Genomic DNA, 21,589 nt, shown 5'->3' with positions numbered 1-21,589 from the left:
AAGCTCATGAGGTCACTTGATTGAAACTGTGCTATGACTTGGAATTCTGAAAAAATATAAAAAAAATACAAACAAAACCAAACCCTTAATGTGAATTTGACAAAAAATCCCTCCAATGCAATACTAAAATGATCAAATGTCTGGAAAACATACCTTTTAAGTTCTAAACTTTTTATTTGCATTGAGTCATTCTACAATAGAATTCATCTGACAGCCCACAATTCTCATGGGGGACCTATGAGCTACTGGGAGACTTGAGCACTTGAAGTGCTGTCCAGACTTTTCTTCTTTTATGAGGATTAAATTAAGCATAATACAAAATTAGGATATACGGAGAGACTTGTCCTTTCTGAATAAGTTGGCATGAAAAATAGGACATGATCACTATGAAGAGTACAATAGACTCCTGTCACATTACAGCTATGAAGGAAGAGTTTGAGATCACTATGGAATGGTTATTGGAGGAATGAACTGAAAATGAATTTAACTTGGCCGTGATATTTAAGTACAAAGGCTTTGGTCAGGTATGACTTGTGCAGTATGCGTGAGCTGCATTACCTCACATCTCCCTCCTTGGAGAAAAACCTCATGGCCGCAGTATCTTTTATAACTGCCATGAATCCTGAAAATTAATGCAAACTTTTTTCTCCCTCTAGGCCCTCAATATCGAAGACACTCTGAAACAGAGATTACAACAATCTAAGCTGGATTTACCATGAACTTATTAGCAAGAAACCAGGAATGCTGAAGTAGCTTGTGCTTTGGGGCTATTTCCCATCTGGGGCTTGGGAAATCTAAACTGCTGTTACCAAGGGATTAACCCACAAAGTGTGGAGAGATAAGAGAATTTAACTTGGAACAACTTCATTACACAGAGAGAAAAAACAGAAGTTATAGTCAAAGCAGGCCGATGAGACAGCAAAGTATGAAAGCAAGAAGTAGGCATCAGCAAGGTAACCACAATCTTTGGTTCTCAGTCTCTGCACACTTGGGTCTTGCTTCAGCAAACCACAGTCTGTCTACTAACCTGAAGAGGGGATGTGTACCCCAGAAAGTAAGGAGATGAATCCTGTCATTGAAAGGCAGGAAAAAAAAAACGAGTGGGGAATGACCTCTGTGTTCTTCCCTGAGAGGTCAGGGCTCTGCTGCTGCTGAAGTGACATCCACGGCCTCCAGCTGGAAGCCCATTCTAGATAAAGGCACAGCTCGTGTATCTAGCTCATCTGCAGGCACTGACGATGCTTTCAACAGGAAAAGTATTGGAGGGAGTAAGCAGATAACACAGCAAGATGTGGACTGAAGTAGGACATTTTGTCATGTGTGCTGCCAGCAAGGAAAACTGCAGGAAGAAACGCAACTAATGCATTCCTTGGCTGGGAATCGCTTCCCATTTAAGCCAACAGAGACAGATGTGGTAGGGGTATAGGGAGAAGAGGGATTTTTCTGGCTTTGCTTTATAAATAAATCACTGTTCTTGAATCCAGAAGACATTTTCTCTGACCACTATACGTATGTAATTCTTTTAGCCTGTTATCACGTGTCTAGCAAATTTGATTGTTTACTCCTGCAAAAATAATGGTTTTCTCCTCCTTTTCCTCTCGAACACTCACCCCACACCACTGAACAAATCCTCTTTCCCCTGTCACTTCTAATCTGAGCAGCAGCCTCTGTCAGTGACAAGCTTGTGCTCCTCTTGCACCCAACGTTTGTTTGTGCTCTACTAGTTTATTTTAGACAAGCATACAATTCAGCAGCTGCTTCAGCACAACTTTTGATATAAATTTTAAGTCAGCTGACTACTGCTGCAGCAGCTTTGTGGGAACAGATGTAAGAAAGGCTACAGTGCCACAGGGCTACTGAGAGATTAGGCTGATGCTTATACGCTCTGGAGCCAAAGCTATCGTCCGGTGGAGACTGAGGGGTCAATTATCAGAACAGCGCATACAGGGATTTAGTTAGCATGAATAGCAGTAGTTCAGCTAAATCTCTACTGAATCATTATCCCTGAGTGTATCTGAGGAATTTAACCAGGATCCTTTACAGCTCCTTGCTTTGTTCAGTGTCTACAGTGCCGTGTCTAAGATGCAATTAGATTCTCGTTTAATCTTGCAGACAATACATTTCTGCAATTTTGGTAATAGAGGATTATTGGGTTTGCACACTGAAGAATTTTGCCTATAGCAACAGGATAAAAAATGCTAAAGAGCATTACTTCTGCAGACATAATTATGCATTTGGCAACCTGCACTGTACGCACTACGACACTGCCACATGGGAAAGAGAAGGTTCACAGCTGTAGACATTAAACAGCACCTCTGTGAGAAATTCTCTTTTTTTTAGTTCTCAACACCTCACAGAACACGAGAAACACTTCATGCAGAAACATAGGAGCAAAACAAAACTAAGTCTCAGGACCACATGAAACCAATTTAATACTGTGACACACACCCTCCCATTTCAGAGTAACTTTAGCAAAAGTAGAAAACAAAACCTACACTGAAGCAGCAAAAGGCAGCCGGCCTCCCGAGTCTATTCCCCAAGCTGCAAAGTCTGTTTGTGAAAGCAAGCTTCCATTTGGGGGGAGGATTCATGGAAATCCTAGCTGCTACTGCTCTGCTGACCTAGATATAGGACATGACCCAATACTGTGTCAATAATTTCTTTTATAGAATTAAGCTGTTCTGTCTCAATAAAATGTACATTAAACTTGAACTTACGTGTTCTTCTGAAGCATAAAGGACTTCCATTAGCCGATGGACAAGGTCATTATTCTCTCCCCCATGTTCCTGGCAGAGAAGTTCAATCTCCCTTAATTTGCCAAAGTAGAAATCTCTTTCCTTCTCCACGCCTTCAAGTGCAAGTTTTAATGAATGTACCTGCATACAAACCAGCACATGGTGCATCAGTTGTGAAGAGCACTACAGACAAAACAGCTCAGTCTAAAATCATGCATGCCAACCACCACCCTAAATATATATTCATTTTTATAGCTTATATTCACAAGAAGTAAATTCCACTTTTTTGAAGTGCTAGACCGATTATTACACAACAAACAACAGTAAATCAGCCTTCCCCCACTATGCCTCATGGATGCTTCTTAACCTTGATCCTTTGAGGTCGATTTTCTCAGTGTTCTTTTATATTGAAACCTAAAGCAGCAGTTCAAGAGTCAGAGCTATTTAAGATCTGGCTTCTAATAAAGCTGCCAGAAATGTAATGTAATGGTAATTAATAAAACATTCAGCACAAGAATTGCATTACTCTGCCTGGATTAATGTGCAGTTGTTTGGAAGCCTACTGCATCTCCTCGCCTGAAAATATGCAGAGCTAGTAGAAAAGCTCATAAAGGGAAATAGTCCAGTTAGGAAATTAAAAGGGCTAGCTGCAAGTCCTGCTGTGTTGTTTTTTCACCTCTTTGCTGCCTCCCCACTTGCTGAACCATCACAGACCTGTGTCTCAGCACCCTGAGGCTGCTGCAGCATGCAGTGGCCAGGATGTAGGCTTTCTCGTCTGATTAATGTGCTGTCTCAAAAAGTCACAAATTTCAAGTATCATTTGTTACTGCAGCCTTCCACACGAGAGACTTTATGTTATACAGTTGGTCTTGATTTCTCTGCTGGGACTGCTGCAGAACGTGACCTTGAGGAATATGGGGCTGACAAAGAGCAAAGTCAGGACCCTTAACTTCAAAAGGGCAAACTTCCAGCTATTTAAAGAGTTACTGGATGAGATCGCCTGGGAAGCTGTCCTTAGGGACAGGTGAACTGGTCAGAGCTGGTAACTCTTTAAGAACACTTTTCTTAGTGTTATAGCGCAAGAGCTCTCCACCCTCATGTGTAACATATCCAGCAGGCAAGGCAGGAAACTGACATGGCTAAGCAAGGCCCTGCTGGTCAGACTGAGGAGCAAGAAGGAAATGCACTGGCAGTGGAAGCAGGGACACATGGCCTGGGAAGAGCACAGGGATGCTGTGTGGATGTGCAGGGATGGGATCAGGAAAGCCAAGGCACAGATGGAACTGAGCTTGGCAAGGGATGCCAGTAACAGGGAGGGATTCTATAGGAACATTGCTCAGAAAAGAAGGGCCAAGGAGAGTGTGCCCTCTCTGATGCATGTAAAGGGTAAACTGGTAATGACAGATACGGAGAAGGCTGAGGTACTCAACAACTTCTTTGCCTCAGTCTTCACTGACTGTCAGGCTTCCCACATCTCTCATTGCCCTGAACCTGTAGGTGAGGGCTAGGGGAACAAAGTCCCATGCACTGTAAGTGAAGAGCAGGTTCGAGACCACCTGATGAAACTGAACAGCTACAAGTCTATGGGGCCTGATAACATGCATCCCAGTGTCCTGAAGGAATTGGCTGATCCAGTTGCCAAGCCTCTCTCCATTGTATTTGAAAAGTCCTGTCAGTCAGGTGAGGTTTCCATGACTAGAAAAAGAGAAACATCACTCCCCTTTTTAAAAAGTGTAGGAAGGAGGGCCTGGGGAACTACAGACCAGTGAGCCTCACCTCTGTGCCTGGGAAAATCATGGAATAGATCCTTCTGGAAGCAGTGTCAAGGCACATGCAAGACAAGGAGGTGATCTGACACAGCCGGTGCGGCTTCACCACCAGGTAAATCGTACCTGAGCATTCTGGTGACTTTCTGTGATGGAGTGACTGCATCAGTTGACAAGGGAAGACTGACTGATGTAATCTACCTGGACTTCTGTAAGGCCTTTGACACGGTCTCACATAACATCCTGACCTCCAAATTGGAGAAACAGATTTAAATAGTAGACTATTTGGTGGACAAGGAGTTGGCTTGAAGGCCACACCCAGAGAGTGGTGGTCAATAGCTTTATGTCCAGGTAGAGGCCAGTGATGAGTGGTTGTACCTCATGGATTTGTCTCAGGACCACTGCTCTTTAATATCTTTATCAACAACAGACAGTAGAATCGAGTGCATCCTCAGCAAGTTTGCAGATGACAACAAGCTGAGTGATGCAGCTCATACAAGAGAAGCAAGGGTTGCCATCCAAAGGGATGAAAAAGCTAGGAAAGGGGATCTGGACAAGCTAGAAAAGTGGGCCCATGTGAACCTAATGAGGTTCAACAAGTCCAATTGCAAGGTGCTGCACCAGGGGCAGGGCAATCCCAGACGTGAGCACAGACTGGGTGAAGAACTCATTGAGAGCAGCCCTGCAGAAAGGGAGTTGGGGGTTCTGGTGGATGAAAAGCTTAACATGAGCCAGCAGTACATGCTCGCAGCCCAGAAGGCCAACCTTGTCCTGAGCTGCACTAACAGAGGGGTAGCCAGCAGGGTGAGGGAGGTGATTGTGCCCCTCTGCTCTGCCCTTGTGAGGCCCCACCTGGAGTGCTGCGTCCAGGTCTGGGACCCCCAGCACAAGAAGGATGTGGGGCTGTTAGAGTGGGTCCAGAGGAGGGCCATGAAGATGAGAGGGTGGAGCACCTCTCCTACAGAGAAAGGCTGAGAGAGCTGGGGGTGTTCAGCCTGGAGAAGAGAAGGCTCTGGGGTGACCTCATTGCAGCCTTTCAGTACCTAAAAGTGGATTATAATAAAGATGGAGAGCAACCTTTTGTTCCATCTGATAATGGCGGGACAAGGGACAACAGTTTTAAATGAAAAAAAGGTAGATTTAGATTAGGTGTTAGGAGGAAATGTTCCACTTGGACAGTAACAAGGCATTGGCACGGGCTGCCCAGAGCAGCTGTGGATGCCCCATCCCTGGAGGTGTTCAAGACCAGTTTGGACAAGGCACTGGGCAACCTGGTCTGGTGGGAGGTGTCCCTGCCCATGGCAGGGGGGTTGGAACCAGGCGATCTTTAAGGTCCCTTCCAACCCAAGCTGTTCTGTGATTCTATGCTGCTGCAAATCATTTGTGGGCAGCCCAGCTATTAAAGATTAAGCTTCATATAAACCATGACACATATTGCAATACATTTTTATACATGCATATACATTTACACACATATAAGCTTAAAGGAGAAGAATTTTGTGGGCACCAAGCATAAATTACTGTACAACAGGGTATACATGATTGGTGTAGCCTAAGTGGCTCTCAAGTTCAGAAGACTGCAGTATATCAACCAACAGAAATAATCAGGGATGAAGCTGCCTACAGTAAACATGCTGACCCCAATCACGTCCAAATTACTGTTGAATTAGCATTCACATTTTAAGGCCTGCAATTATACAAAATAATTTTATTTAGCATATTTTCCTTAAAAAATTCCACTTGCATCAGATGAGACTTGAGTGAACTGACACAATTTAATACAAAGTTTGTGTTGCCAGTTCTACTGCAAGCTAATTTGTTCCCTTCACCAGTTAAAACATCAGCAAAGTTCAAGCAGTGCTTTGACAGCCTACTAAACCCTATCAGTTCAGTTTTCCATAAGTGCTGAGCTAGCGGTGCCTTTTTCTGACCTTTGATTGCACTCTCAGAGGTGTCAGACAGCAGACCTGACCTGTTGCCAGGGCAGGATCTCAGAGCATCTCATTCACGCACTAACCTGTTCCTTAGCAGCTGCCTGGGTTTGACACCCCAGAGTCAAACTGTCAAAGGAAGACTATGTTTGACACAGTGACCAGTCACCTTAAGATTAACTATTTAGTCACAGGAAGTATGAATAGCAAAATGGAACGAAAGTTTACAATAATTTGGTCTATTTGTGTATCCTACTTAAATGTGAGGTCTTCCTCACGTTTAAGATGCGTCCTCTGGATCTGCAGCAACATATTCCTTGGGAGCAGCTCCAGCATCCAGACAACAAGAACTGAACTGCTTCCAGATCTCCTGCTCTGTGCAAGCTAGAGCTTGGAAAAACAATGAACTTCAGTTGAAACATTTGCAGTTAAGAGTGCAGGCAGTCTTACCTTCTGACCCATTTACTATGAAGGCACTCTTATTTTCATTGTATCACACTTACTCCATTTTTAAGGAACAGAATCATTAATCTATGCATATATGCACACAATTAACTAACTACAACATCCTGAGCATTCAGACTGAAAATTATTGTAAACATGGTGCTAATATGATACTGTTTTCAGAAATTAAGTCTACACTAGTATCCAGTTAACTGTTCCTAGGACTACTCTCCATACTGAAAGGTCCTTTTACCACATGTAATGGTTCCTGGTCTGTGTTTTTGCCTCAGCTGCACTGAGAAGCCCTTTGGGAGAGTGTTAGTTGGCACAGACCAAAAGCACAGCAGGGACCACTTTACCATTTTAATGTTATGGATAATCAAGTTCCAGTGCACAGCGACATGCCTTGGAAGTGTTTAATTTACTAGCACAGACCAGGGCAATAGCTATGACCATTTTAAGAGAAACTTTAAGATTGTTGGGGGCCATTAAACCAGCAAATGTTACGGATGGCTTACAATTACTGCAAATAGCTCATTAACCAACCCTATGGTAAAATCTAGTACATGGCCATCCCTACTACTTAAAACTTTCCACTACAAGTTGCACATAAGTTTGGATGTCTGAATCTCCCTTAGCTGCCATTCATGAAAGGGCTGAAAAAAAGCCTGTTACAACCACATAAGAATATGATATTGACAGATACTATTTAACAACTTTTACTAATAATCAAGACAGCAAAGGAGTATAAATGGCTCCTGCCCATACTTCCCGTGGTTGCTGGAGAGTGGGGAAAAATGGGCAATTTGGCTCTTCCAGCATATTCAGATAGAAGATCAAAAACACCTGGCTCAAAGCTGCTTGCACCATAGCTTTTTTTGGCTTTTGTTACGTGCCTGGGGTGCACAATTAATCATTAATAGAAAATGAGATACCAAATGCTGCCAGCATTCAAAAAAAAGCTTCCTAGACCATTCTAGCTAGGAAAGGTCTCTTAAAAACTAGCTTTTAAAATGCCAGCTTTCCAAATCTTCAAAATTTCTCCTTGGTGATGGAGGAAATCATCAGTTTTCCTCAGGGTGATTTGTATATAAAGCTCAAGGTTTTCACACGTAGAAGTTGCTAGGAATACATTAGCAGTGGATGTGATAGTGACTGCCTGTTTGTATTTTAGTAAAGATCAAATATTTTTATCTTGCTAAGACCCCAACTGACTTCTTGCTGAAGTGAACACATTCTGACTTCTAAGTGCAAATGTCATGGATTTAAACCACATCTAAGTGATATTTGAACTCTACTTACAATGATAAAAAAATCCATCAAAAAAATATAAAAAATATATACCCATTCCTTGTAAAATATATCAAACATCTCTGTTACAGCAAGCAACAACTGAACATCCAGTTGGAAGCTTGCTGTTGATCAGAATTACACACTGAAGGCAGTACATCATGTTTGGGATGTGGCTATCCGTCACCACTTTTAAGTACATAACAGTAACCAAGAACTTGCAGTTAGTGCCCAAACAAACTGAAATCTGTGCTGTTCAGGTCAATGAGAGTCTGAAACTGAAACGCCCTTAATTGTGGAAAATTATACTTGATCCAGAATAATGACTTCTTCCTGTATGCAGCTGCTGGGCAGCTCTTGCTCTAAAATATGAATCTTTTCCTTTCAATTTTCCTCCATCTAGGGCAAATACAGGAATGAGGTCTCATTTATATTAGTAGCCTTGACACCATCCTGACAGCATAGATTTCATAGATTTGAGCCAGATTCGGTTATTTCTTTATGTCCAGTGCAGACACTCTTGAATGTCCAAGAATGACAGAGTGGTGTCAGAGCACAAATAGCATAAATTAAGGCTTTACATTCACAACACTGAAGAAATTCTGAAATTTTGTTAATTACATTGCAGATTATTATTCGTAACTAGGTATTTTCACAAAGGTAGTTCCCATTTATAAATTAAAAATGGAATATTACCTTCTGAAATCTTTCATTCCAGAAAGCAGAGTGCAATGAGCTAGTCTCAGTTCAGCTGCAATTCTCTAACACCTTGATATTACAAACAGGCTTGTCTTCTCCACAACACATTAAAGTGATTTATTTCAAATTTGTAGCACACAACAACAAAGACAGTATCAAGATTTTTCCTATACAAGTGAAAAAAAGATATATCCCAAAACCTATTTAATACAATTATCTGTAATGAAGCTCTCGTACTTCAGTAAGACTTACCTGCCACTGCTAAGATCTCCTTTTAGAATTATTGGCACAACACCAGTCATCTCTATTAAATGACATTTTAAACAATAAATCTTTTTTTTTCCCAGCTGAGCTATTTCAATCTTTTGTCCCTTCATAATTCTGGAGGACATCATTCAGCAGAGGGCAATATTAGATTTCATGCCTGTCTGTGGCAATAAATGCATCTAATTTCACGCCTAAAGCAAATTTACCTGTTCGCTGAGCTGTATGACTTGAGTTTCCAAATCTTTATCTGATTTGGATGCTGAGCTGCTTGGTGCAGCTTTTTTTGCTGAAGATGGGCGAGAAGGTGTTGATCCTGGTTTAGAAGCTGGACTGGATTTAGCAGCACCTAAAAGGTACAATAAATAACAATGATCAAGACTTATCCCTGGGATAAATACACTCTTATTAACCCGATACTGAAATAAGCGTATTTACAGACAGCCATTCACACAATTACTTCACGATTACAGTGGAAAAAGTTCCAGTGTTCTACCTTAGGAAAGGAAAAACTAAATTTCCCAGCAGTTTTACTTTGACCTTACTACTCAGAGTGAAGCGACTCCGAAAGTAAAATAAATAAAAATCAGATTAGGGGTATAAAGGTCCCTTAGCTGTCGGCAGCTTTCAGTTCTTAAAAAAAAAAAAAAAAAAAAAAAAGATCCTGTTAAGAGACAATTCCCCTGGCCTAATATTTACTGTACGCATCTATCCGCAATCCCCCCGGAGAAAGACAGACTTGAAATAAAGTCAGCTACACCGCCTGCGTGCTTCCCTCGTTTTCACAGCAGCTTGTCACAGAGACGAGGGCATTGAGATTCAGGCAGTGCAGGCAGAACTCAATCCACTGGTGAACTCGCTGTTGCCATAGGGACCAAGCGATCTGTGCTGATCTGCTTAGGTTTCACTATTTGTCTCCAATTACTTGTACTGCAGACCTGACGGAGCACAGGGAAACGCCTTCACCAGCAAGACCAGCAGCTACTAAGTACATACAGGTACTCCTCATGGCACCAGTGGTGCACAAATGCCCCGTCAGAGAAATGTTGGTGAGACAGGCTTTGGAGAGCCTCATCATGGGAGCCTCAGCTGGCTCCCCACCCCACCCCACCACTGGGTCTTCTAAAGAAGAAAAAACACTTGTACAGATGTGCCCTGGGCTCCATAGCCTTCCTCCACTGTCAGCTTTTCTTGGCTCTGAAGCCAAGAGAAAGACCAAACCCAGTAAGTGCCCAAATGCCAGCTGAGCTCTGAGCTTGCAGTTCATCACAGAATGCTTTGGGTTGGAAGGAACTTTACAGACCATCCAACCCAACCCCCTGCCATGGGCAGGGACACCTCCCACCAGACCAGGCTGCCCAAAGCCCCATCCAGCCTGGCCTTGAACACCTCCAGGGATGGAGCATCCACAGCTTCTCTGGGCAGCCTGTGCCAGGGCATCACCACCCTCACAGTAAGGAATTTATTCCTAATATTTAACCTAAATCTGATGGCCAGCTGCTCCCCCGAGCCAAAGGAGGAGGACACACTTCTGATTGCTCCGTTTTGTCATTTTCACAACACATCTCCCATTTCAGACAACGTTTTAATGGAGCAATGTGTTGGTACCCATGTTTTGCAAAGGCACCACCAGCATGAAAGCACAAGGAAAAGGAAAGGGAGGAAGGCAGTGGGGAAGAAGACTTGGAGACTGCCCATATGACCAAGGCATACAGGTCCCGCTGTCTTAATGACCTAGGCCTGAGTACAATGATCCCTTGGAGAAGCTGAAAAATGATGGGAAAGAACAGCGGCAATAGTTGCTTAAACTCACCTCCAGAAGATTTCAGACGCCAGTACACAGACTCGCTAAAGTTGGGAAAATTCAACATAGTCTGTGTGCCTGAAGGTGTTTTTTTTTTTTTTTAAACCATCACACACAGACCAAAGAATAAATCACTTATGGGAGACTACTAAAAACATCAAGATCTTTTGCTGCTATTTATTTCTGTGGGCAATCTAAGAAAAAAATTAGTCTGCCTTCATTATGCTTTTTCCAGGTTGGGTTGATATTTTGACTAACTAAAAGTCAGCTACTTAAGAATGGGATTGTTAAGGTGCTTTCAAAGCCAGGAAGATTACATTTATTTGGGTTAGCAGATAAATAGAAGAAAATAGGTGTTGAAATATGCAAGAGAAACACATGCATGAATGAAAATATGCATGAAATTATCACTTGGACTGTAGCACTCTAGCAGTATTGTTAGAAGGCCTCACTCCCTGCTATCACATTCAACTCAATTTCCCCATTTCTTATTGCTTCCTACAGCTGTAGAATGCAGTCTGGGACATGAGCTGAAACTTAAATGCTATAAAACAAGCTATGGACTTTCAGATGTGAGACCTTGGCCTACTCCTCTACCAACTACCCTTCTTTTTCAATGGCAGAACCAGACTTCCTCTTCAAGTACCCTCACAGAAGTGGAGGACATGCTGCCTAGCTTTTTCCAAGGGCAGCACCCCCAGACCTAGCAGCTTCTCACAGTTTCCCCTCAGGGTTATAGCGCATGCCCTGAGCAAGACAGGCTGTGCAGCTGCTGCACGGCGCTCCCTCTCCTGCTCAACCATCCCACGAAGTGAGCTCGGTCTTCGTAGGCTATGGCAGTGATCACAAGCCAAATCATTAGGCACGTGTTGCTTTTTTGACCTGCAGAGAGAGTTAAGGACAACACAAGCACAGACATTGACTCCTCAGGTATTGTAATTTGCAGCTGAGACACCCTCCCAGAGCACACTGAACAATCTCACATCACCACCATCTGTGGACAGAGAGGACTGGAAAGTACCAAATACACAGCACTATGTTCTGCCTTCTCCTTTGGAAGCCATAAAGCCTTTTAAATTTCTACAGTGAAATGCTACTAAGCTTTATGAAGTCCCAACAAATTAAAAGAAATTGACTTTTGCTCTGCTGCTCAGGATCAGCTGTTAAATCAACACGTATTCTAACTTCAGGAACACACTTATAAACCAGCTATATGATCTGAGCATTTCAGACAGTATCGGCAACAGCTGGACAGAACTTAATTGCAACAGAATGCCTTGGGTTTTCTAATATAAAATTTCCTGGAAGTAAAAAAAAATAAAAAAGCTTTAATGCACATTTATTCTAAAACATCGTTTTTGCATTCAGCTCAGAGACAACCCTCCCATTTGTAACAGAAGCTTGATTTCATAAAGAAATTAAAGGATGCTGGTTTGTAGAGTACTGCAAAGTGCTTGAGACAGCCAGATATCTAAATGGAGATGAAAAATCATAATAGACCTTAATAACTTTGCTATTAAGTGCCACAATGACTTTGCAGTCAATTAGTGCAGGCATAGAATAACTCCTAATTTGTTGTTCATAGGTGCTACATAATACAAACAGTTCAAATTCTCTTCAATATTACATCTTCCATGAAAACATTTATTGTTCATCTCCAAAAAAATCATTTATACTGGTAGTTATGTTTAGTAAGACTTTTCAGGCATCCCACATGACCTACATCATAAAAAGTAGGTTTATTTGTTTTGCTTGGACAGCAGTCCATGAAGTCCTATTTCCATATTCTGAGAAAGCACAGTGTTTTATGCTAAAATCTTATATAAAAAACACACTCTTATCAGCTCTTTTCACTGAACTCAGAGAACTGCATCATAATCAGTGCTATAAATGCTAGCTATTACAGATTTGTTTCCGCATGTACTGTAGATGTTTAAAGACAAGTGCAGAGTCCTGCACTGAAAGGAGAGACCCCAGTCCCCAGAATACACAGGGTGTCAGCTGCCCTGAAAGCAGCACAGCAGAAAAGGACTTGGGGGTGGACACCAACCTGGACATGAAGTCAGGCTCTTTTCAGTGGTGCGCAGTCAAAGGAAAAGAGGCAGGAGTTGCAACGTGAAATGTGATAAATTGTATTTAAACTTCAGAAAAGAATCCTTTTCTATGTGGGTGATGGAGCACTGGCACAAGTTGCCCTGAGAGGTTGTGAGGTCTTCTCCTTGGAGATCTTCAAAAGCTTCCTGGATGTGGGCACCCTGCTCTGGGTGGCCCTGCCTGAGCAGGGGGTTGGAGCAGGAGACCTCCAGAGGTCCCTTCCAGCCTCCATCCTTCCATGAAAACTTCTATTCCAGAATGTTCTGCTTTTAGGTCAATACAGGGTTCAATTTGATATTTTTAAAATGTATTGCAGCTGCATCAATTAGCACCTGGATAACTTTTTGTACCTGCCCATGTAACACTAGCAGAGATGAGTTCACTTTAGCACTGACTGCTTCTAAATACAAATTACTAAAGAGAAGATATTTTGTTCTTGTACTGAAATAAGCTAGATGAACTGATTTTGGAATACATTAGAGTTTTCTATCTGTGGGGCTCCAGAAACAATTACTAGTCAGCTTAATCTTAATTAAATATATCCCCACAGCTCCAGCTTTATTCTTTTCACTAAACACAAGCTTTACAGGCAGATGTGCACTTCCAAAATACAAAGCAGCACACGTTGGCACTGTGTACGCTTTGGGTACAGAGCCAGGCTTAGGATGCCAGGTCACTTTACATCCTGAGAGCGGTCTTGCAGACAAGACCTATTTAATGTTTAAAGACAGGTTTTCCTTAAAGCTCTATGAGCAATTAGTGCTCTGTTAAATGTTCAGGTAAAATTGCAGAAAAACACGGGCATGACTGCGGTGTGGAAGTGTGAGGACAATGTGGAGTGCAACAGTAGCCCTGAGCAAGCAAGGTCTGGCTGAGCCCTCACACCTATTGCTTCAGGGGAATTTGGGAACCACTTGCAGTGCATCCTTCCAATTAAAAATTTTGAAATTTTATTAATTTCAAGTTGAAAAACTTCAGAAAGCGAATATTCCTGACTCATGCCGCAGAAGAATAAACAAACCCACCAAGAGGCCACAGAGCTAGCAATTTATTCACCAACCGAAGTCTCAAATCACTTAAAACAAATGAGTGAGAACAGTAAGCAAATTAATACTCTCGCACGCTTATTGTTACAGCTACGCTGGGATGCAAGAAGCTGTTCAATTTAGGGATGCTTGGTGGCACTAGTGATGACAACTGATGCTTAATGGGAATGAAACAACCTCGGACAAAATCTGACAACTTGCAGCATCCCAACAAGCAGCAACCCGGCTGTTCTGTGGTACTGGCTTCCCTCGGGGCTGGCAGGACCCCTCTCTCCTCAGCTCTCCACATGTCCACCACTGCTGCCTCCAGCAGTCAGATGAGCTCTGTGCTCATCAGTGCTGCCAGAGAGCTGGCAAAGAGACGTTCGTACAAATACCTGAACATGAAACACCAACCAAAAAATTTCAACCGAGCCACCCAAACGAGAACATACAATGGAGTCTACTTGTCAGATGAAAAAGTTTTGTTTGTGGCATGACTGCCTCAGTTCATCTTTAACAGGAGATGACTTGATAGACAGGAACTAACCACAGCCTTCTCCCCATCATAAAATGACTTCTCTTTAGATTTAAAATAATCAAAATATAAATGGCCAACATTAATTCCTGTCAACTGAATTTTCTCTAGAAAAATCAAGCATGCAAGCATTCATCTTCCTTCAATGGATGAAACCACTCCACATAGGCCTAACAGAAGAAAACATTTTAAAATTTGAAGTGATCCAATAAAAACAACAAACAAAACACCACAACCCTAAGAATTATGAAATTCTGCAACTATCTGCTTAGCCATCCCAAAAGGAAAACAAAAATCTGAAAAAATATTCAAAGTACATTGAAATATGAAAGATCAAGCAAAAAATTAAGCAAGATTTAAGTAAGGTGCCCATAATACACTTAATTGTAAGATGGCAATTTTCACCACTGTTTTTCAAACAGCGTTGTCTCATTAAAAAAAAAAAAAAGTCCCTTTGCTCCTGCACCACAAGCAGTGTTGCTATGTGTTCTGAACTCTGTCTCGGTGGGTTTTAAAATTAAATTCTCCTAATGTGGGTAGAGGGAGTGCATCTGTATGAAGGCTGAGCCATTTTCCTCCCCACCTCGCACATGCCGTTCCTGTGGGGCTGCACACTTCTTTGGCCTCACATGAACTAGACACAAAAGCATTTTAAACTTGTCACCTCGCAGCTCTTCCTGCCTTCAAACTCCACCACATAGCTCTGGAGCAACACACCATAACCGACAGGGGTTACCAACTGCCTGCAATTTGGGGAACAAGCAGCAGGTTTTGGTGGAAAGCGAAGAAAAGTGCATTGGAATGAGCTCTCTGGTCCCCCAGGACGCTTAATCATATCAGCAACTGCTACAATAAAGACTGGTTTTGTTGAATATTTTTATCCCTCAAAATTAATTTGCAGCACTTCTGCCGCTACAGGGTGTACCATCTTCCTAAAGGACATGGGCATTTTTCTTGCGTAACTGGCTCTTCGATGGCGTACACACACACACACGTATATATATATATATAGCATCCGTGTACAAACAGTTCATTCTGCCCTGGTTATTTTCCCTGTCATAGCACGATTATTTTTAGCTCTCATGTGATCCGCCAGTATTTTCCAGCTCTGCTTTAGTCATCCTGCTCTCACAGAATATTTCAGAACAAGAAGACGAGCAGCCTTCAGATCTAAGAACCTCTCACATTTTTTGCTGGTATGTAAATAATTAATTTTATTGAGCCGTCTTTTACCCACATAGTTTTGACACTCCATACCCTGCAAAAAGCAGTGCTGTGCGGAGATTGGCTCCGATACAGAGGAAGGCTTACATAAGCCATTAGCTAAAATCCTGACCACCGGATCAAAATTTTCAATTTGATCAGATGAAGCTTTTCTGCCCCCTCCTTTTTTCCCCCCCTTACAGGAAGGATTAGAACCGGCACAAACAACAGGACATGAACATTTTAATCCCTTACAATAATTGTGACTCTACATCTGTAGGCTGTTTACCACTGTGCTAGAGAAAAGCGGGAGCTGTAGGAGACCTAAAGGCTCAGGGCTGGCAGATGGCATCATATCCAAAAGCAGCTGTGGTACTGCTGGCAGAGAGCCTGCATGGGTGGGCTGTGCTGCTGGTTCCCCTCCGTAAAGGATGAAAACTTTGGTGTGGGTACCTTTGGAAGGGGTAGGGAAACTGCTGTAGGTGTGCTCTGCGATTAGCACAAGAATTGGTGTTTTCAGACTTCTCCAGTTCTGGTTTGTTTTAACAGCATCTTGAAAAATGAAGTCTGGACCACACTTGGCTTTTGCAGAGATTGCAGGTAAATATCCACCTACAGGTGCAGAAAGCAGCTACCAGATACAGCGGGTCTGCCAAGCTTTAGTGTCAGGTTAAAACACCCCAAATAATACCAACTCATTACAGCTACCATATTAGGGTAAGCTTTCAGAGTGCTCTCTAGGGATTTGACCACTTTTTTGGAAACTGAATCATATATCTTAGTCCACCCCCGAAAGGACAGTGCTAGAACCCCAGTTATGAATAATGAAAGAGATTAGCACCTCCTAAATCACTCAGAAACAAAGCTCTGGCAAAGAGCGCTGGAACAGCTATTCTGTGGAACAGTATGAATCATCTGAAACACACGTGAAATAACTAGGAGCTAAATATATTACTCCCTTAAATATGTACATACATCCATTTGGAATAGGCGGATTTAAAGGTCAGTGACAAAAACAAAAATACAATGCGAATGACTGCCCGTATGTCTGCCTGCTCCTGAGACTCAACAGAAGATGCATACACGTGGGTGCGTCTGCTGCACGCTGTTTAAATACTTTTGGATTATGTTAAAAGACCTGCTGGTTTCTTTATTTTATAGCACTACCGCATCTTTTTGTTTTGTTAATGATTTGAAATTCATTACAATTTCAAAGCCTCAGTGGTAAAGTAAAGCAAATCACATGTTAAAAATAGCATAAAGAAAACACAAAAATAGAGGCAAGCTACTGTGGCAAACTGCAATTGATGCTGGCAAACGTTTGCAGCATTGGTGTAAGAGGTTGCTGCATCAAGCAGCCCACAATGTTTATTGCTCCCACAACAAAGTCAGTGGAAGTAGAGCTGTGCCCTAAACCTCAGCTATTTCACCAAAGACCCAGGGTTGTGGAGTAAAAAAAAAAAAAAAACAACAAAAAAACAGCATTAAAGTTATAGATAGCTATTTAAACTATGCCAGCTGATGTTGCACTTACTCGTGGGCATACATTCCCTCTTTGTGATTGTATTATCGAGGAAGATGCAACTCCAGATGGGGCAGAGAATTCTTTGGTTGCTGTAGAACTCAGATTTTTTTTTTTCCTTTTTAGTATAAATGGCTAAGTTTGTTTTACTCATATGGGCAGTGTCATTATGGTTCCTATAACCACTGCAGTGTATTCACTTCTAGTGAAGTCCACGCATGCATGCACAGGCACACACCCAAAACAGAGGTACAGAAGCACATCTTTGATGAACATTTCTCAGCTACCTGGGACTTGCTCCCACATCCTACCAGCTTAACCCCAACCAGCAGATGCTGAGGCACACACAAGCCTGCGGATGCGACCAGCCCTCCTCCCCGAGTGTCCTACACCAACAGGCACCATGTAAGGGCTCCCATTCTTTTAAGCAATCAGGCAACGTGGTATCGTGAGGTGAGGCACAAAGACATCAGTGAAATTAAAACATGCTCAACTGGAAATTGGATAAGCCTGACTGACACATAACCAACACAGTCCTGTTCAACACAAGCAGCAATAAAAGACATAACTCTTACTTCACCTAGCCTCAGGCAGCTCTATACCCTTCTTCCCTGGTTCAAAAAAAAAAAAAACAAAACACTACAGTAGTGTCTTTCCCACCATAATTCCATACAATAATTACATAATTTAATCAATACTTAAAAAAGGCAGCTTTCTTTCCAACGACTAACTTCCACAACCATAAAATCTTAACAGAAATCATCTCAGTTGTCCTACTCCATACAGAAGGCATGTGACATGCACTTATACAACCAGCAATAGGACATGAGATCATTGCATCAACATCCAAATGAACTGGCTGCTTCCACTCCAACAGCAATTCTATTTCTCACCTCCACAGCTGTAATTTGGATGACATATTTGTGACTTAGGTAAAAACAGACCATTGGCAAAACGACTTAAACATGGTTTTTAATACCATGTTTAATGGTATTCTAAATTCCAGTTTCTCAAATGGACCACACCATGGTATTAGCACTTGTTTCAAGACAACACACAGAAAATTATACCATACCAAGTCCTGAAATTCAGAAGCTTAGATGCAAGATGGTGCAAAACAAAGATGTTAAAAAACAAAACAGAACTGCAGAAGCTCAGAGCACCACTGGCCTGCTATTTGGTGCTCAACTTACTGGGAGCACTAAGGAGATGAAGGCAGCTGGCCAAATATGCTCACCTTTGACGTCAGAAATGATCAGAGCAGAATGTGGAAATCTGTGTATGATTTCAGAGCTTAAGCTAGTCTAAAACTGAGGTTGCCTGCCCCTGTTGCCAGCATCAGTATATATCTGAGCCCATGAGAGAATACAGGTCACAGAATTATGCCAACTGAAAATCAATCATTATTGCCTGGGTTAGCACGAATAAGGTAAACCCAGGACACATCAATAAAGGAATTAAGTGTGCATACATGTGTGCTTATGTGTGTACAAACCTACGTATCTCCAGGCAACCGACCCCAGCACCACTTGTTTAGTGGTTAATTAAAAAAAAAAAAGTTCTGTTCTCTTGTTCACTTAACTCAGTTATCAAGAAAAACAGCATCTGTTTAGTGACCAGTAGTGCCTCTATTACATAAATACTGAAGATCAGGCTTAGTTGTTTAGATCCTAGTTGTTTAGTTGTAGAAACACAAGGCAAAATGTGAGAGGACAGGTGTATCTTCGAGAATGAGCAACAGCTCCATGTTGCTTACACAGGGGACTAGTGTACCGGAGCAATAAGCATGTGCAAAAGCACAAATCATTTTATTATTTTTCTTTCTAGACCACACTTAGGATTTGACAACATAAGAAAAATAATTTAAGAAAATCAGCCTGTTACCAATTTCCTGTATGGGTGGAGGTGTGTGAAAAGCACACCCCCCATTTCCTTTTGTTGAATATACATGCACACACCACAGGCAGCGATCAGATGCTTAAAAGCCTTTTTCTTCACCATCAGATACCACTAGAGTCCACAAAATTTATATCAGAGCTTCAGTGGGGGAGGCCCTACCACTGACAGAACTGGGCCTAACCAGACAGCACCATGAGAAGTTAACTCCTGCCATCTCAGATGCTAAGCCTACGACAACACAAAAAGATTGGCCTGCGCACATAAGGAAATAATTTCTAACTACTATTTAGATAAAACGGGTCACAGTTTATACTCATCTTCAGAGACAGAAATGGAATTCGTTATGACGCAAAATACCTGCAGTAGGAGAGTTTGCATGGTGAGACTTTTTGGGCAGGTTAAAGATCTGTTCACCAGGATCTGGTGGGGGAAGAGCGTCTTGGCCTTGTCGAGCTTCCACGGGATCATATTCCTTTCCATCATAGTTAGCATCAAAGAACTTCTTAAACCATTGAATGAAATCTAAGTTGTCTTGGAAGCGCCCTTTGACCAGTTTTTCCACTGGAATGACCTGAAAGTTAGAATAGAGGTTCCAGTAAAAACATCATTGCCATTTTTAAATTAATACACACAAACTATTTTTTTTTTAAAAAGCAAAACCCCAAACTTCTAACTCTTTCAGCATATATTCCTCTGACATCATTTTCTTCATAAATGGGAACAAACTATGTTGGAATTGCAAGGGTCTTAAGAAATAAAAATGAAATAAAATGAAAACCCAGCCTTTAAACTAGCTCCATCATATATGCGAGCTATATGCAAGCCTTTAAAACTGCTCTTCCAGAGTTACCCCTTTCTTCCTGCAGTGACAGCTGTGGTGAACGAAGCTGTCCTTGGAATAGCACTACTCAACTAACTGGGGATTTCTGTTTTTTAATGGATATGCTGCAGTTGGGCATACTAACTGTGACCAATTCTTCAAAAAAGTCCAAAGTTCCTTGCTCTGTTGTACTCTTCACTACAAAAGCCCAGTAGCTTTTCCAAGACATGCTGAAATTCAAACCAACCTACATTTTGGCAGTACATGTTCATCATATGAATTAACCCTGAGGTTTCAACTTTGTATTTTTTTTTGCATTCCGTATATAGCTATACAGGTCAACAAATTATTCTATGTAAAGGTTGACTAAAATGCCTATAAACTTTCAGCAGAAAAAAGAGGCTATGGGGATGTCTCCGTATCAATGCCCTACAAATTTTTTCACAGAAATGAAACCTCCAAGAGGTGACCCGTGGCAGTGTTAGAGTATTAGGAGGTACTTCTGTAATGCTCTGCAGGAGGCGCAAGCTTCCCAAATGCTGTGGGCAGGGAGTACCAGAGGCAATGCTGAAGGATGACTGACTACCTTGCTTTGCTTGATCCGTACAGCTGATTAAAGAACCTGGTTAAATATGAATGCCTCTTGAATGCATTCAATTTTCAGCTGGAAAAAGGCTACCTAAAACTGTTTTAATTTTTATTTTTTCTTGTAGGCTAAGCCAACAGTAGAGCATCTTGTAAGTCTACGATACTCCAACAAGGATTCACATAGCATTTTGCATGTCTTTTCTCATTGTTCCAATTGTGATATTTAATGCTCCATTGACAGAATAGAGCAAGTTTTCAGCCTATAGAAAAATTGACAGTGTTCAACTTTATTGGGCCTTCTGATACTTCACTATCAAATCACTCAGTAAATAGAAGCACCCACAACTTTTCAGGAAATAATGAGGGTTTTCCTCTGCTTCATGAAAGTCTTGAGGGACTCCCTAATAAGGCTGTTTACGTTTCAGAATAAGGCAACACCGAAAGTCAGCGCAGAATCCTAAAATGATACACATCATGAGAACATGATTTTTCATTATTCATTGTTATCAACGTAGTAATTTATATTTGTGAGTTCAAATTCTCAAACTCAAGCACAAATCCAACTCCTTATGGTTGTACAACAAGCTATTTCTAAGAGATCTCCATTCTTAACTTTAGAGAATCATATGCACGGCCAACCTACCAAATCACTGGGTAAATCATTCCAGCTCTTGAATACTTGAAATTCCTTAAACCCAGTTTTGGACAAGAAACATGGAATACTTATAAGATCAGCATATTTCTAAGTAATTTTGTTAGAAATTCAGGTCATCAGTAATTTTACGGTATCTCAAATTAAGATTCTGGTGTTCAATGATGGCAAAGAATTTCCAACAGATGGTATTTTCTCAGAAGGGTCTCTGATATTAAGAAATAATGAGTTAGGCTCTACAATTTCTCAGCAGACACATGGACTCAATTTTCACTTTGTATCTTAACGAAGCATGCTGAATTTCTTCCCTCGTGC

General features: G+C 41.7%; 1 protein-coding gene across 9 annotated transcripts in view; it reads right to left on the bottom strand.

The window, feature by feature from the left end:
* Window positions 1-21,589, bottom strand: part of MAPRE2 (microtubule associated protein RP/EB family member 2) — a 97,772-nt gene that overhangs the window by 5,617 nt on the left and 70,566 nt on the right. For 5 of the 9 annotated variants that reach the window (XM_027452119.3, XM_027452116.3, XM_038173673.2 and 2 more), the window contains 4 exons: window positions 19,572-19,785; window positions 9,339-9,478; window positions 2,718-2,876; window positions 2,496-2,621 (listed from right to left, as the gene is read on the bottom strand). In XM_027452119.3, coding sequence (XP_027307920.1) covers window positions 2,496-2,621; window positions 2,718-2,876; window positions 9,339-9,478; window positions 19,572-19,785 — 639 coding nt within the window. The remainder of the gene's footprint in view (window positions 1-2,495; window positions 2,622-2,717; window positions 2,877-9,338; window positions 9,479-19,571; window positions 19,786-21,589) is intronic. The other 4 variants (XM_072034677.1, XM_072034676.1, XM_072034675.1 and 1 more) reach the window with 1 other exon arrangement.

Source organism: Anas platyrhynchos, chromosome 2 (assembly GCF_047663525.1).
Source record: "Anas platyrhynchos isolate ZD024472 breed Pekin duck chromosome 2, IASCAAS_PekinDuck_T2T, whole genome shotgun sequence".
Lineage (NCBI taxonomy): Eukaryota > Metazoa > Chordata > Aves > Anseriformes > Anatidae > Anas > Anas platyrhynchos.
The sequence above is the reverse complement of the archived record's forward strand: the minus strand, read 5'-3'. Positions and strand labels throughout refer to the sequence as shown.